Source organism: Emydura macquarii, unplaced genomic scaffold (genome assembly GCF_026122565.2).
Source record: "Emydura macquarii macquarii isolate MOO-44397 ecotype Brisbane River unplaced genomic scaffold, CSIRO-AGI_Emac_v2 contig_1551, whole genome shotgun sequence".
Classification (NCBI taxonomy): domain Eukaryota; kingdom Metazoa; phylum Chordata; order Testudines; family Chelidae; genus Emydura; species Emydura macquarii.
The window spans coordinates 19,345,825-19,360,684 of NW_027131688.1; the positions used below are offsets into that span (position 1 = coordinate 19,345,825).

Genomic DNA, 14,860 nt, shown 5'->3' on the forward strand with positions numbered 1-14,860 from the left:
ATGAATCTTTCTTGAACATGAGTGACCAGAATTATGCACAGTATTCCAAATGAGGGTCTTACACATTGCCTTGTACGGTGGCATTAATACTTCTCTCTCCTGGAAATGCCTCACTTTATACACGATTGCATTTGCCTTCACAGCTGCCTCACATTGGTGGCTTGTAGTCATCCTGTGATTGACCCACACACATACCCAGGTCTCTCTCCTCCTTTGTCGCTTACAAACTGGGGGGCTCATCAGTTGGAACAGAAAATCTTATTAGACATTAAGTGCATGACCTTGCACTTTGTAGTATTGAATTTCATCTCATTTCTGTCATTCCGCTATTCAAGGTTCTCCAGGTCATCTTCTTTAATATTCTGATCCTCCTCTGTACTGACGATGCCTCCCAACTTTGTATTGTCATCAAATGCTCCTACTTTTTGTGCCAAGGTCAATAACAAAAATTGAATAATGTTGGCTCCAAGACTGATCCTTGTAACCTCTCTCCAGTCAGATAATTCACCTTGCAGTACAACCTCTTGCCTTCTTCCCTTACTATGCTTGTACTGAACCTTATCTTCCCTAATTTAGCTAATAATTTCCCATGTGGTACTGTGTCAAATGCTTTACTGAAGTCCAAATAGATTAGAGCTACTGTATTTCCCTTACCTAAAACTCTATTGTTTTCTCAAAGAAGGAAATCAGGTTAGTCTGGCATGATCTACCTTTGGTGAACTCATGTTGCATTTACATCCCTTTTACCATTTACATCTATGAATTTAATTGTTCTTTCCTTCACAATTTGTTCTAAAACTTTGCATACTATTGAGATCAGATTAACAGGTCTATAATTGTCCAGATCCCTTTTTTTTGTCTGTCTTAAATATGAGTACTACGTTAGCTATTCTCCAGTCATGTGCTACTACCCCTGAATCGACAGACTTATTAAAAACCCTAGCTACTGGACTAGCAGTCTCATGTGCCAGTTCTTTCAGCATTCTGGGGTGGAAATTATCTGGTCCCCCTGATTTGAGTGCCGTAATCTCTTCAAGCTTTTCTTCCCCCTCAGATGTGGTAATTTCCATTTCTAGCTGTACTGCCTTCAGGGACAAGTTCCATATTATCATTGAATACTTTGCCTCATTTAGTTTTTGGGCCATACTTAGGTTATCTTTAGTATCCTTCCCACCTACACTGCATAGCAGCATAACTTTATCCTTCCTTATTCTCTTTTTATTTATAGATTTAAGAAACATCTTTTTATTTTAATTTCCTTGGTAAGAGCTAATTTGGCTTGACTTTTAGATTTCTCATTTTATTCCTACATTTTGTAACCTCCACAATGTAGCTTTCTTTGCTGATCAATCACTTTTTCCATTCCCTATAGGTTCTCTTACTCCTATTAGTCTTTTGAAGGTGATGATTCATTCAGCTGGGTCTGGAGCCTTTCTCTGCAAGTCCCTCTCCCCTGTTTCCTTGGGATGGAAATCTCAGATAGCTTTTTATATAGTTGATTTGAAGAAATTCCTAGCCTCCTCCTCATTTACGTCTTTTGAGCTCTTCAGATGACTTCTTTAACTAATTCCCTTAGCTTCCCAACATCTGCCCATTGGAAATAAAAAACAAACAAACAAACCATAGTTGATAACCTAGTTTTGATTAGCCCTTCCATTTAATTTAAACTGAATTAACTTGTGATCACTCAATCCAAGTTATTTCTTGACTAGCTCTTCTATGGTGACCTCACTACTTAGTTTTATTAAGTCTAAAATTGCATCATCTCTTGTTGGTCCAGTGACGATTTGATGAAGAAAACTGTAATTTAGTACATCGAAGAATAACTGGGCCCTACCAGTATTAGTAGAATTTATTCATCCTGATTCCTGCCTCCTGGTACTGCTTCAAATCTCTGGTGTCCAACTTCAGCCTGACTTTTGCATACAGGACCGGGCTCTTGCAATTCTGGCAATTACTGTCCCTAATAGGTAGACCTCAGCCCAACTGTGACTGCTAGGTCAGACTGCCTAGGGCTCTGATCCCTTACAGAGCTCTGTTCTTAACAGTTGAGCTTGACCTGACGGTTAGATATCCACAAAGAGATGGCAGAGATACAGGCTGAGTTTGGAAAAAATGACACTGATCTAGAATAGAGAGAGATGATAGTTGAATTTATGGATGAGATTAGGTGTAGAGGGAGAAGAGAGTAGGTCTTAGAATAAAGGCTTGTGGAAAACTCACAAAAAGCTGAAGAGAGGATGGGAAGGATTCTCTGAAGAACAAGCTGAAGGAGTAATTAGAAGAGTGGGAGGAGAAGCAGGAGAAGACAGAGTTGTGGAAGCCAAAGGAGGATGTGATTTCAAGAAGAGAAGCATGGTCAACTATGTGAAAGGTGGCTAACAGGTCAAGGAGGATGAGGATGGAGTACTGATTCTGAAATTTGGCTAAGAACTGGTAATTAGAGATGTGGCAAGAGCAGTTTCAGTTGAGTGCAGTGAGTGTAAGCCAGATTCAATAGGATCTAGGATGGAGTTGTAGGAGAGAAAGTCTAGACAGTAATTGTAATTAGCATATTCAATTAATTTAGAGGTGAAAGGAAGATGAGGTGCTAGTTGGTTAAGATGGGAGTTTAAGATGGGAGAGCTAAAATAGTTTAAGATGGGAGAGCTAAAGTATGTTTGTAAGATGATGTGAAAGAGCTGGGGGGCGGGAAGAGAAAGATTAAGGAGAACAATAAGGGTGCAGATGAGAGTGGGCATGAGGCAGATTAGGATATGATATGGAGTTACTGGGCAAGTGGAGGGGTTAGTGAAAGAGACCAGATGAGAAATTTTTGCATCTGTGACCAGGGTGAAAAAGGAGAGAATTTTAGGGGGGAGAAGGAAAGACAAGCTGAGTGGAGGAGGAGGGTCACTTATTTGTCAATTTTCTCTTAAAGTAAATCATCATGAGTCTATTCAGAGAGAGAAGTAGAGGCAGGAGGAAAGGAGGGTTTAAGGAGTGAGTCAAAGGTGGCTGAGATTGTGGGGCATGAGATTCAGTAACGTTGGAGAAGTAGACTTGTTTAGCTAGGAAAATGGCAGAACTAAAAGAGAAAAGTATTAATTTGTAAGGGAGAAACTTGGCCTGGTCACTGGATTTTCTATTAGATGTCCCACAGCAGGAGCAGAAGAAATGGATGTTGGCATGAGCCCGGGGGTGGGCAAGCCAGAGCTGAGGTTTGCAAAGCAGACCTCATGATGGGGGAGAGGGGCATAGGAGAATGAGGAATGGAGAGACTCAATAATCATCTTGGTGGAAGCAAGTTATTACAAAGCGCCCCCAACATATTCCAAGAGTGATGCAGGTAAATCAGACACAGTCTGCCATACAAAGAGCTGACAATCTGAAACCCTAATCCTGCAGATGCTTAAGTAAAGTTATGCATGTGCTCACGTGAGTAAATCTGCACAACATGCTTAAGAGTTCGCAGGATGAGATACAACAAGATGAGATGAAGGAAATGAAAACAGTAGGAGGAGTCAGGATGATGGGGGGGTGGGACAAAAGTTATAAAAACAAAAAGCATGAGTTAGCTTGGTGGTACTACACAGGTCTTATTGTTCTTTATCTTTTTTAATTACCACTGTTTTAGAAGATAATTTTTAATCCTTGCCTATTGTGTGTGTGTGTGTGTGTGTGTGTGTGTGTGTGTGTGTGTGTGTTAATAATTGCATACTTTAATTATTTTTAGCCCATGCCTATTTATAGCATTGCCTGTTGGTATTCATTTATCTTGATAATGCTTGACTCATTTTAACTAACGATTATTTAAAAATGTACTTTAATATTTTTACTTTTTCCTCTTTTCTCACCCATTCCTCTTGGTTTCATTGGAACTCTGAGGCAGTGGTTCTGAACCAGGGGTTCAGAGGTCTTTTGGGGATACATCAATTCATCTAGATATTTGTGTAATTTTACAACAGGTAACATAAAAAGCGCTAGTGAAGTCAGTACAAACTAAAATTTCATACAGACAGTGACTTGTTTACACTACTCTATATACTATTTGATTTATTTTATAATTATATGGTAAAATGAGAAAGTAAGCAATTTTTCAGTAATACTGTGCTGTGACTGTATTTTTATGTCTGATTTCATAAGCAAGTAGTTTTTAAATGAGGTGAAACTTGGGGTACACAAGACAGATCACACTCCTGAGAGGGGTACAGTAGTCATGAAATTTTGAGAACCACTGCTCTGAGGGGGTTGTAAGGTTCTGCCTGTTAAAATGCCTTTCCAGGATTAGGGCCCACATTTGTATTTCTCACCAATTGATTTACATAATTTGGATTATGGAACATGCAGAGAACATCCTGTCCTTGCAGATATCCATCCCACTAGTTTTGCTCAGTAAAGACATTATTTCACAAGACAGCTATCATAGAGACTCTCTTGTGAGCCTCTTGGACCTTACAGCTATATGGCTTGTATCTAATTTAGAGTTGAAATCCCAAAACCTATTGTTGTAAATTGCACATACCCCTTCCTCCTCCTTCAAACAAATTAAGAATCTGACCCGGGGGGGGGGAAGAACATTTGTGCAAAGGAATTTCTTGACCCACCCTGATACCTCTCTAAAATAGGATCTTATTGATGACTCTAGCATATTAGTCAGGGAGCTCTTTAACTATTCTCTTCATCTGCTGGCCAGTGTCTAATATTGTCCCAAGGTAGATATCAATCATTGATACTTTTAGACATTCCAGGCAAATGACTGGGCCAAGTACTCTGATTCAGAAGCCATGGAACTATGGGTCAGGGTTTGGGAAGGAAGAGAAATGACTACCCTCTGTGTGTATTGCTCTTGATTATTGATGTTGTTTAACCCAATAGATACAGGTGCTATTCATCCTCCTGATTGTTTTTAATGCAGCATAGGTTTATTTTAGCTCATGGCCTTGTTTAAAAGAACACTGAAGGGTGGCTGACAGATCTAGAATTAGACCTACCAGTATAGTTTTGGTCTGGATGTGTGTAGGTCTCCAGCCAGGTCTACATAACAAATTTTTATGAGCATAACTATGTTGGTCAGGGGTGTGAAAAAGCCAAATGCTGCCTAGCCAACATAATTATACCGGCAAAACTCCCAGTGTAGATGCAGCTGTGCAAACAAAGTACCTCTCTTGTTATAACTAATGTAATTCAGGGATATGGTGTTACTTGTGCTGTCAGAAAAAACCCTTCTGTAGGGATATGCTGCATCTATGCAAGTGGACTCTGCTGGTATAGCTGTATCGGCAAAGCATTTGTAATGTAGACAAGGCCTCCATCTGCAATGCCTTTAGAGAAGGTTTCTTAATTTCAGTATGCTTCCTGTTTCCAGGAATGGAGCAAATAGGGCTAGCACAGTGTGTCACCTGTTTAACATAATCTCAGTTTCTCCTCTTCAACTTTATTTTGAGTTTTTCAAATAATTCAATTTTCTTTACTGGCAACTAAATTTGCTATCTCTGACAGTCCTGGGTTTTGAGAATGATTAGATTTCCAACTCCTTCAAATAAATAAAATCAAAAGATAACTTTTTAGTTCTATAAAATGTTCCCATTTTCTAACAAGTTAGATTGTTCTGTTGTCTCTCAAAGGAGGTCTGTGGTGATCCTACCAATTTCCTTTTTGATAGACCTGTCTCATCCATGAAAGCCTTCTGAGGAGGGAGGGAGATTGTTGAGATAGCTAACCCTAACCCTATCCTTAGCCCCCACAAAAACACTTCAGAAGCTACTGGTGATATGTAGCTCAGTCTGTCAGAGGTCTGTGATATGTAAGATCCACTGGTGGCTTCTGTCTTTGCTTGTGGGGATAGCTTTTTCTCTTCCACCTTTAATAGGGTTCTCTGAGTGTGGGAACAAAGGGAATGGAGGAGTTGGAAAATGTGCGGTAGCTCTCTTGATGCCCTTAGGGAGCCAGAGCTAGGTTCACAGGGGGAGTCTGCTGCAGCTGTGGATCCTGTGTGTGATGGAGTAGAAGGTTATTGAGGAGCGGGATGGTGGTGATCACGCTCTGGCCTCTGAGGTGCAGAAGCAGCAATAAACACAGCTTACCAGTCATTGTGCTGTTTGTCCACATCCAACAAGAGGCAGATTTCTGCCAAGAAATGGGTAGAGCTTGTGTGACATTCCCTTATGCAGTCTAGACTGGTATATCACTGTGACCCCAACCCCTCCACTCCTGGGGCCCCTCTTGCACTTGCCATGCTGTGTGAACCCCCACACTCCTGGGGCAGCCCACGCACAGCCACCTGCAAGTAAGCAGTCCCTGACTTAGTGATTGAGTGCTTCTAGCCAGCCACTCATGGGATTTATGCAATGGTGTGACCCTCCCAGCTATATCCTCAGTCCCAGATGCAACCGTAGGAACTGCCTTCTTAGAGTTCAGTGCTGCCCACTGGACTCTGCAAGCTCATTGGTTAGTCAATTTATCAAAGAAATTGACATATATTAGCTCTGTCACTCTAAATGAAGTCTCTACACAAACCCAAACCACATGCACTGCTTTAGATAAAACAAACAAATGAGTTTATTAAGTACAGAAAGATTTTAAGTGATTATAAGCCAGAGGAATATAAATCAGATTTGATTAAAAGTAAATAAAAGCATATCACATCCTAAACTAAACTTAACACTTCAGTAGCCTTACAGTCTTTAGATGGTTCTCACCACAGGCTGGTTGGACAGCCTCCATCCAGGCTCCCCTACTGTGGACAATCTGTCTTGATGTTGTCTTGTAGATGGTTTGCAAGAGAGAGCTCAAGAGACCAAAATGTCTCCCCTTTTAACATGTTCCTGTGCCCATCTCTAGAGCCTCACCTCCCCCCTTCAGAGTCCGATAACAAAAGTATCCCTGCATGGGATTGTTCCTGTATGCCTGCCTCAGTGAGGTGTGAACTCTCACTTTGCTTTGTGTTTGCCTGGGATCTATTCAAGCCATGTGAGAGACACATTTGGGAATTTACATAGCAGAGCTTCATAACCATGCATGTGACATTGCAAGAAGCATACTACCATAACAATAATGTTCAACGTGTCATGAGCATTCCAAAAACACCTTCCATGACATACTTTGCATTAAACAATACACAGTTGCACTCTAAGGGTGAACATAAATGATACATAATCACACCATCAGGGTGTACATGGGGTACAGTGTGTCACAGCTTGAAATAATATTTTTTTTTAGAGGTGAGTATATGTGGGTTTTTGTTTTAAGCAAACACACCGGTGTTTCATTCTGAACTGCTTTGTTAGTATATTTAAAGATTTACATTAGAGTCATCTTTAACGTTACTTAAGATAACTAAGCCACCTTTTAACAAAAAACATTAGTGTTTCTAATAAGACTGGAAGGAGCCTTGTGTGTAAATGACTTAATGTAAATATTCTTTTGCTATCATTTGTTATAATCTCAAGAAAAGAGGAGTATTGCACAATAGTAAGACAGTAGAATGCTTCTAGTACAAGTTTGCCTAATTAGGTGAAACTTGATCCTCCATATCTTGTTCCTGTCACAGCCCTGGCCTGTCTTGTTTCATTAGAACATCTTATCACTGCTCATCATTACTAATTGTATTCATGTGCCAGTAGACGAAAGGGACATCCATGTAAGTAGATTCTCAGCGTAGCTGCTGTTGCATAGACACTCTTTTAGACTTTAGCTATATTCCACCTATTGCATATTTTTTTTATTTTATGTTTACTATTGTTTACTGCTCTCTACATGAAGAATATTTTAAGAATGGTTCTTCAAAGTATTATAAACAAGTCAAAAGAAAAATCTTGGCTACCAGAAAAGATTGGACTGAAGCCTAAAAGTAAGAAAATGGACAAAGTAATTCAAAAAAAGGTGGGATTGTATTGTTATAGTATTATTTGTTTTAAAATTAAACTTTAATTTGTAACCACATTTAAGAAAGACTAACAATGACATTTTATGATAGTTTGAAGCTTATAAGTGTTTGGGATTTTTCCCTTGATGTTTAGGAGCTTAAGTTTAGTGCCTGATTGCACCTCTCTCATATGTGAATTGTCTAAAAATAGCAGTTCTACCAATTTACTTTGAATTAAAAAAATACAGAAAGTCAGTTAAATTGAAGTGCTTAGAACAAAACAGAATGTTTTATTTTTATTCTGCTTTCAATTAGAAGTTAGCTATAGAGTTGTTTTTGTAATGCTGTAGCAGAGTTATTATCCAGTGGTTTGCAACTCTTACCCCAGGAGCATGAGAATTAGGGGTCTCTCCTCAGACAGTTTCTTGACACCTAAGGGATCTTTTTGTTTTCACTTTTTAAGTACTTCTCAAGTACTTAAACAAGACATCCAAACAAGTAAACAAGACATCCAAAATCAAGGTAATCTCAAGGGCTTGCTTCAGCCTGAAAACAGCCCACCAAACAAACCGCTTATTAATTAAGAAAAAAGTTACTAAGCTGTCTGCTGTCTTTCATAAAGAAAGTGGTCAGTTACTCCTTATGTCAGTGTTTGAAAATAAAGGAAAAGGATCTAGAATGCCTACATGCAGCAGGGTCTGTGGTTATACATTGTATAGAAGTTGCTCCTTGCTTGGAGCATGGAATAATAAGTAAGTGTTCAAATACCTTCAGGACTTCCTTGTTGTATGGTGCCTTTAATAAAAATAAATATTTTGTATTTAACAACTTTCTGTGGGTCTCATATTACCTTATAAATAAGGAGAGAGACATGAAACGCATGTAGTAGTCTTGTTCCAGAGGGGTAGCCATGTTAATCTGTATACAGCGGGGTAGCCGTGTTAGTTACCTATTTTCTGTATTACTGCATCTGAAGAAGAGAGCTGAAGTCTCTCGAAAGCTTATGCCTGCAAATATTAAATTTGTTAGTCTTTAAAGTGCCACAGAACTCTTGTTGTTTTTGATGTAGTAGTCTTGCATATCTTGTCAGACAGCTATAGATCACAAAGTCTATACAATTTAATTTCCTGAGTCATAGTACATGGTCAATCATTTCTGGAAATTAGTGAGTATTGTGTGAACTTGCAGTGATCATTCACAAGATCAGACACAGGATTCTAGCAAACAGCACTTCCTTCACTCTCCCAAACCTTGGCTAAAATACCTCAAATTACAGAGGAAGGGTAAGAAGTCTGTTAAATGATGCTATTCATGCAAACTTTTGAAGGCTGAGCCTCTTTTCAGAAAAACGAAACCAGTCGCCTCTTTTCTTCCTCTAAGCCCTGCCATGTGTTGTTCAAATCCTACCCAAAATGAGTGATCATTCAAAGTTGACTGCAGTACTGAAGATTCCAAACATTCAAACATCATGAGTTAGACCTTAAAAAAACATAAGATTAGCTTAAAATAATGAGACTTTAAAAATAATACATTTTGGGTTTCTTATGTGTCGTCTGGGTTCTTGAATCTTTAGTGTTCATGTTTCCCAGCTCTTTGTAAGCATGATAACTAGAAACTTGCTTTAGCTAAAATGAAAGCTGAGATTCTCATGCAGTTAAGTTATTCTTGAAGTTGGGGCATTAAATAAATTAACAAATACTGTGTAACTCATGAACCAGTTATCTATCCTTATCGTACTTGACCTGTCTGCTGCCTTCAACAGTGTCAACCATGCCCTTCTTGAAATCTTGTTCTCCACTGCCTTTTGTGACTCTGTCCTATCCTGGTTCTCCTCCTGCCTCTCTAAACACTTCTTAACCATGTCTCTCATCCTCCCCTACCCCTCCCAGCCACCTGTGGACATTTCACAAAGCTCTATCTTTGGTCCCCTTTTCCCTCTAAACCATATCTTTGGGTAATCTCATCCATAAGCACAAATTCAACTACCACCTCTATGTGGATGACACACTGATTTATCACCCTGCTCAAGACTAGTCTCCTTCTGTCCAAATTAAAACCTTAGCCTGTCTCTCTGACACATCCTTGTGGATGGCTAGCTATTAGCTCAAACTCAATATGGTTAAAAAAGAGCTCCTAATTTTCCCTTTTCCACTCCTCCTTTCTCAATCACTGGCCTGTTCTGCACTATAAAGTTAGGTCAACATAAGCTGCCTTGCATTGACTTGGTTGTGCCTGTTTCTACACTTAAATCTGTCTTCCACCAGTTGTCCCTCAATTCCTGAAACTGACTGCTCTGGTCACAGTTGTGAACTCCACTGCAAGGGGTCATGCAAATCATAAGGAGCCGCCCCCCACATCTTCTTCAAACCCCTGTGAATTTTTTAAGTGCCTTATTCTGATTGTCCAGATTGACAAGCGCATCTAGCAGCTCTCCATTGTTGTGCATAACTGCCCCACTGACCATTCTGACTACGTGCTTCAGACATGCTCTGGCTTGGAGTAGATGAGATATTAGATCTTCTGGGCCTGTGGGGAGAAAAGACTGTGCAAGGACCGCTGTGGACCTGCTGTAGAAATGTGGTCATCTGTGAGCAGATTCCATGAAGGATTTGGGAGAAGGGCTATGAGAGGGACACAGTACTGTGTGAAAGTGAAGGAACTGCATTATGCATATCAGACTAGGGAGGGCAACAATTCATCCGGTGCTGAGCCACAGATGTGCTACTTTTACAAATAACTGCATGCCATACTTGGTAGAGCGCTCACTACCACCCCACAGTCCACCATGGATACCTCCAAGGAGCTGGAGTCACAGGCCCATGGCATGAACGGTGAGGAGGAGGATGGGAGACATGAGCGAGTATGCTGTGAGCACACTGTGAGCCAGATAACACTCAGTCCAGTCAGCCCTGGCAGTCAAGCCTGAGTGAGTCCAATGCAGGGTAAGTGTATAATTTTATTTCTCATTACAGTAATGGCACCCCTAATTTAACAGGACACAGTTATTGACTTTTCATTAATTTGCTTTTACTAGAAGAGGTAGGTTGTTGTCTGCTTTTCATTCCTCTGTAGAGATAATGAAGGGGAGGGGGGGCCTCACGAAGCAGTTTATGTGCACAGTGTGACGGGCTACTGGAGGGTAGTAGAAGGATGCTACCTTAGCCCAAGAATGACCAAAGCCCTGTTCCCCTAGCAGCTGCCCAAGGTTTCCTTCAGGCTGATTAGGGCCAGCTGAGGCCAAGATCAGCTGAAACCAATTAGGGTCTGCAGAGGTCAGGATCAGCTGAGACCAATTAAGGGCTGCCTGGGAGCAGATAAAATCTCCCTGCCAGCCAGGCAGGGGTCTGTTGGAGCTTTGGGAGAGTTTGGAGGTTTGGAGTTTTGGGAGAGTTTGGAGAGTGTGGAGAACGGGGGAAGGAGAACTGCGAGCAGCAGGAGCCAGAGAAACGCAGGGGGTTTGGCCGTTGGAGTGGCCACTTAGCCCCGACGGAAACCAGGGTAGGGAAGCAGCCCAGAGGAAAGATTTACACAGTGCCTTATAGCAGCAGCAGCGAGCCACTGCTGTCAGCCAGGGTCTCTGGGCTGGTGTCCGAAGAAGAGGGCAGGCTCGGACACCGCCTACCCCACTGTAGGATCTAAGGTCCTGAGGGCACTGCTCGGCCGGCAAAGGCCCAGAGGGAGACGGGGCAGAAGCGAGGCAGCCGCCATCTTAAAACTGGTAGGAGCCCTGGGTGGCCATTTTGTGCCCCACTGCACCAAAAGAAGCGCTCGGCCCACGGGAGCACAAAGGCCACCCTACCACAACAGGAATGTCCCTTCAGTCCTGCTGAGAGGTCTTATTGAAAATTTTATGGAGGTACTCTGCAATCCTCTCCTGAAAGTTTCTAGGAATGGCAACCTTATTTCTTCCTCCATCATAGGACACTTACCCATGTCAGCCAACGATAACTTCAGCAGGCACTTTTGCAGTACACAAGTTAATAGCATTCAGGCCTGGGTGGCTTTGGGATGCCCGCAGCAACTGCGCTTTCTCTACCTTTGTTACCCTCAGGAGTGAGATACCAACTAAAATCACTGCCACCTGTGAAAAATGGTGCCAGTATTCAGTGCCATTGCCCTATTCCTAATTTCATGCAATTGAGAAATTCCCTCCTCATTTCCCTCACCCGTGGCAGGCAATACTCACCAGGGCAGGTGTTGTGAACAGTGCCATGCGTAAGCATTCTGAAGCAGAAATGTTGATAAGCATATCTTGTTTAAAACTTGGGGGATCAAAGGAAGGGAGTTCTGAATCTTAACTTTTACTTTCCATTGTGACTATACTGACACAGGTACTTCTGTGTTTCATGTGCGATTGTTGTGGCCTCGAGGGGTTCTCCCTCCACGGCCATGGAATGACTGAGCCAGATGAGAAGAAAGAAGAGGACTTGGAATGACATGTTCAATGAGATCCTGCAAGCCAGTGCTGCATCAGACGGTGAGCAAGGGGCCTGGAGGTGAACATTGCAGACTGCCTGGAGAAGGAAAGAGTGGATAGGAGAAAGTCCCAGCAGGAAAAGGAAGGGGAGATGCACCAGGACGTAATAGGGCTTCTCTAGTAGCAAAAATAGATGCTGAAGATTCCTGTGGACTTACAGCTTTAGCAATCGCCTCCCATTGCACTCCATGGAGAACTCCATTACAGCACCTCCATAAACTGCCTTTCAACAGTCCATGTGGCATATGGGGGCCTCATCCCTACTACTACCACTCCACCCTGGGGGACATTAAGGACAACCGTAGGTTCACGTACACTGACTTGTGAAAGCCACAGTTGCTATATGTGTAGGTAAAATGGACATGAATGTTTTTTCCCCTTGTTAACATATGAATGGAACAGAACTTAAGTTATTAATGTATTTGCTTTTAAATTGCACTGATTTTTTTAACTGGTTTTATTATTGAATAAAATTCTGTTATTTGGAAAATAACCTTTATTAGTTCACAACATATGCTTCAGAGTGCCAACCTGTTCAGAAAGCATCCACTTGTTACTGTACAGTGACCCAGTTTAATAATCACGACTGTACAGTAAACACCCCAAAATGAATAGGTGCATTGAAAGTTTTATATTCATAGATGTACACCAAGCACGACACAATTCCTGACAGGCCCCAAAAGAGCAGGGTGGGTAGAGCACAATACACGATGTGATTCACTGTTAGAGTGATTTTTCAAAGCCTCCTGAGCTGTATAGCTCCACATTGAGCTCTTCTAAATAACCCTCATGTCTGGCTGTTCAAACTCAGCAGACACCACTCCACCTCTGCCTTGCACCCCAGAAGCAGCTTTCTCCCTTTGCTTCACAGATACTACACAGGACACAGCATACAGCTATAACCATTGTGATTTTTTTCCCCCATTGATATCCAATCTTGTAAGTAAGCAACATCAGCATCCCTTCAGACGACCAGAAGTGCATTCAATTGCCATTCTGCACTTTCTGAGCCAATAGTTAAACCTTTCCTTGGTTCTGTTGAGGAGGCTGCTGTATGGCTCTCACTATGTCTCACAGCAGTGTGTTTTCCAAGAAATTGTCATGTTCCACTTTGATTCAGTTCTTCTTATGGCTCTGCAAATACCAGAGGATCATGCATCCTGTGCTTGCAACGCTTTTGATAATAGGGCAGAGCTGTGCAGGGTTCGTGCTTCTGTTAGAGATGGCAGACAGTGAGGAGGATTGCAGATTTGTGGGATTTTTAAAAAATGCACAAAAATTATGGAATGTAGATGACATTATGGGATGGAGACAGTTCCATGCTGGGAATTTGACCTCTTGCTCCCAGTAATCCCTGCAAGACTTGTTTCTGTCTCGAGATGCTTTGCCAAAAATTCCCAAAAGACAGTGTGGTGGACAGTGGTGGTTGGCACAGTGGTCTACCTATCCATGGTGCACTACACTGAGCATCAACACATTCACTTCTGGTGAATTTACGCAGTGCTGATTCAAGGAGCCAACGTAACTTGTGTTGACCAAAGTTTGTAGTGTAGACTACTGTGAACAACATCGCATCCTGCCTGCCACTTATGCCCATAACCTTGGTGTCATCTTTGACTCATACCCTGGATGTGGGAGACCAAGAGAGAGGTCTGTTTTAATCTTGCCAATACTTTCTGCATAACATCTCTAAGATGTGGCCACTCTCATCTGTCAATATGGCTAAAATTCTTCTCTTCTCCAGGCTCTCATCTCATGTCTCAAACACTGCAGCATTCTTTTCTCCAGCCTTGACAAATCCAGACTTACCTTTGTTATATCCATTCAGAATGCTGCTGCAAAGATCATTTTCTTAGCCTGTTGCTCTGTCCATGTCACTACTCTCTTTGCATCTCTTCATTAGCCCCTTTCTCTTTTTTCTTGCATCAAACATAAACTACTTGTCTTCACTTTCCATGTCCTTTACGGTGTATCTCCATCTTAGCTATCCTTTGTCATTCACTGTAGAAATGTCAACTCCCTCCACTAATTGGCCAATGATGCCAGCCTCTATTGCCCACTAATTAAATTTTCACACAAACATATTCATGCTTTCTCCCATGCTGTCCCTCAGACTTGAGAGAAGCTTCCCATAAACATCTGTATAGCTACCTCATTATCGTCCTTGAAATCCTTCCTTAAAAATTATTTGCTGTGATGCCCCTAAAAAGCTCAACAATGGCTGCAGGTGTACTGAGACCATTGACTATTGTGTTGACCCATTATTGTCTCATTTGTTTTCTTGATTTCCTCTTAAGTCTGTCTGTCTATCCATTGGGGTGTCTCATTTTATACTTAGATTGTATGCACTTTGTGGCAAGTAACATCTTTTTGTTTTATGCTAGTGTATTCCTGTAATGCCTAGCGCAATGGGATCCTGGTACATGACTAGGGCTTCTAGGAACCGGAGTAATACAATTAATAGAATCCAGAGAGTTGATAACACTGAGATTTCATGAGTAGTAAAATACCCAACATTGACATTTTGAAGTGTTGTC

The 14,860-nt window shown here is 41.5% G+C and overlaps 1 protein-coding gene across 4 annotated transcripts in view; it reads left to right on the forward strand.

Moving 5' to 3' along the window:
- The window catches only part of PPP1R13B (protein phosphatase 1 regulatory subunit 13B), a 145,318-nt gene that overhangs the window by 17,843 nt on the left and 112,615 nt on the right, over positions 1 to 14,860 (forward strand). The window contains exon 1 of one of the 4 annotated variants that reach the window (XM_067554981.1): positions 7,595 to 7,863. The exons of 1 other annotated variant lie outside the window; for it this stretch is intronic. In XM_067554981.1, coding sequence (XP_067411082.1) covers positions 7,738 to 7,863 — 126 coding nt within the window. In that variant the 5' untranslated portion in view covers positions 7,595 to 7,737. Of the gene's footprint in view, positions 1 to 7,594; positions 7,864 to 7,987; positions 12,324 to 14,860 lie in introns of those variants that run through there. 2 more of the 4 variants (XM_067554983.1, XM_067554982.1) reach the window with 2 other exon arrangements.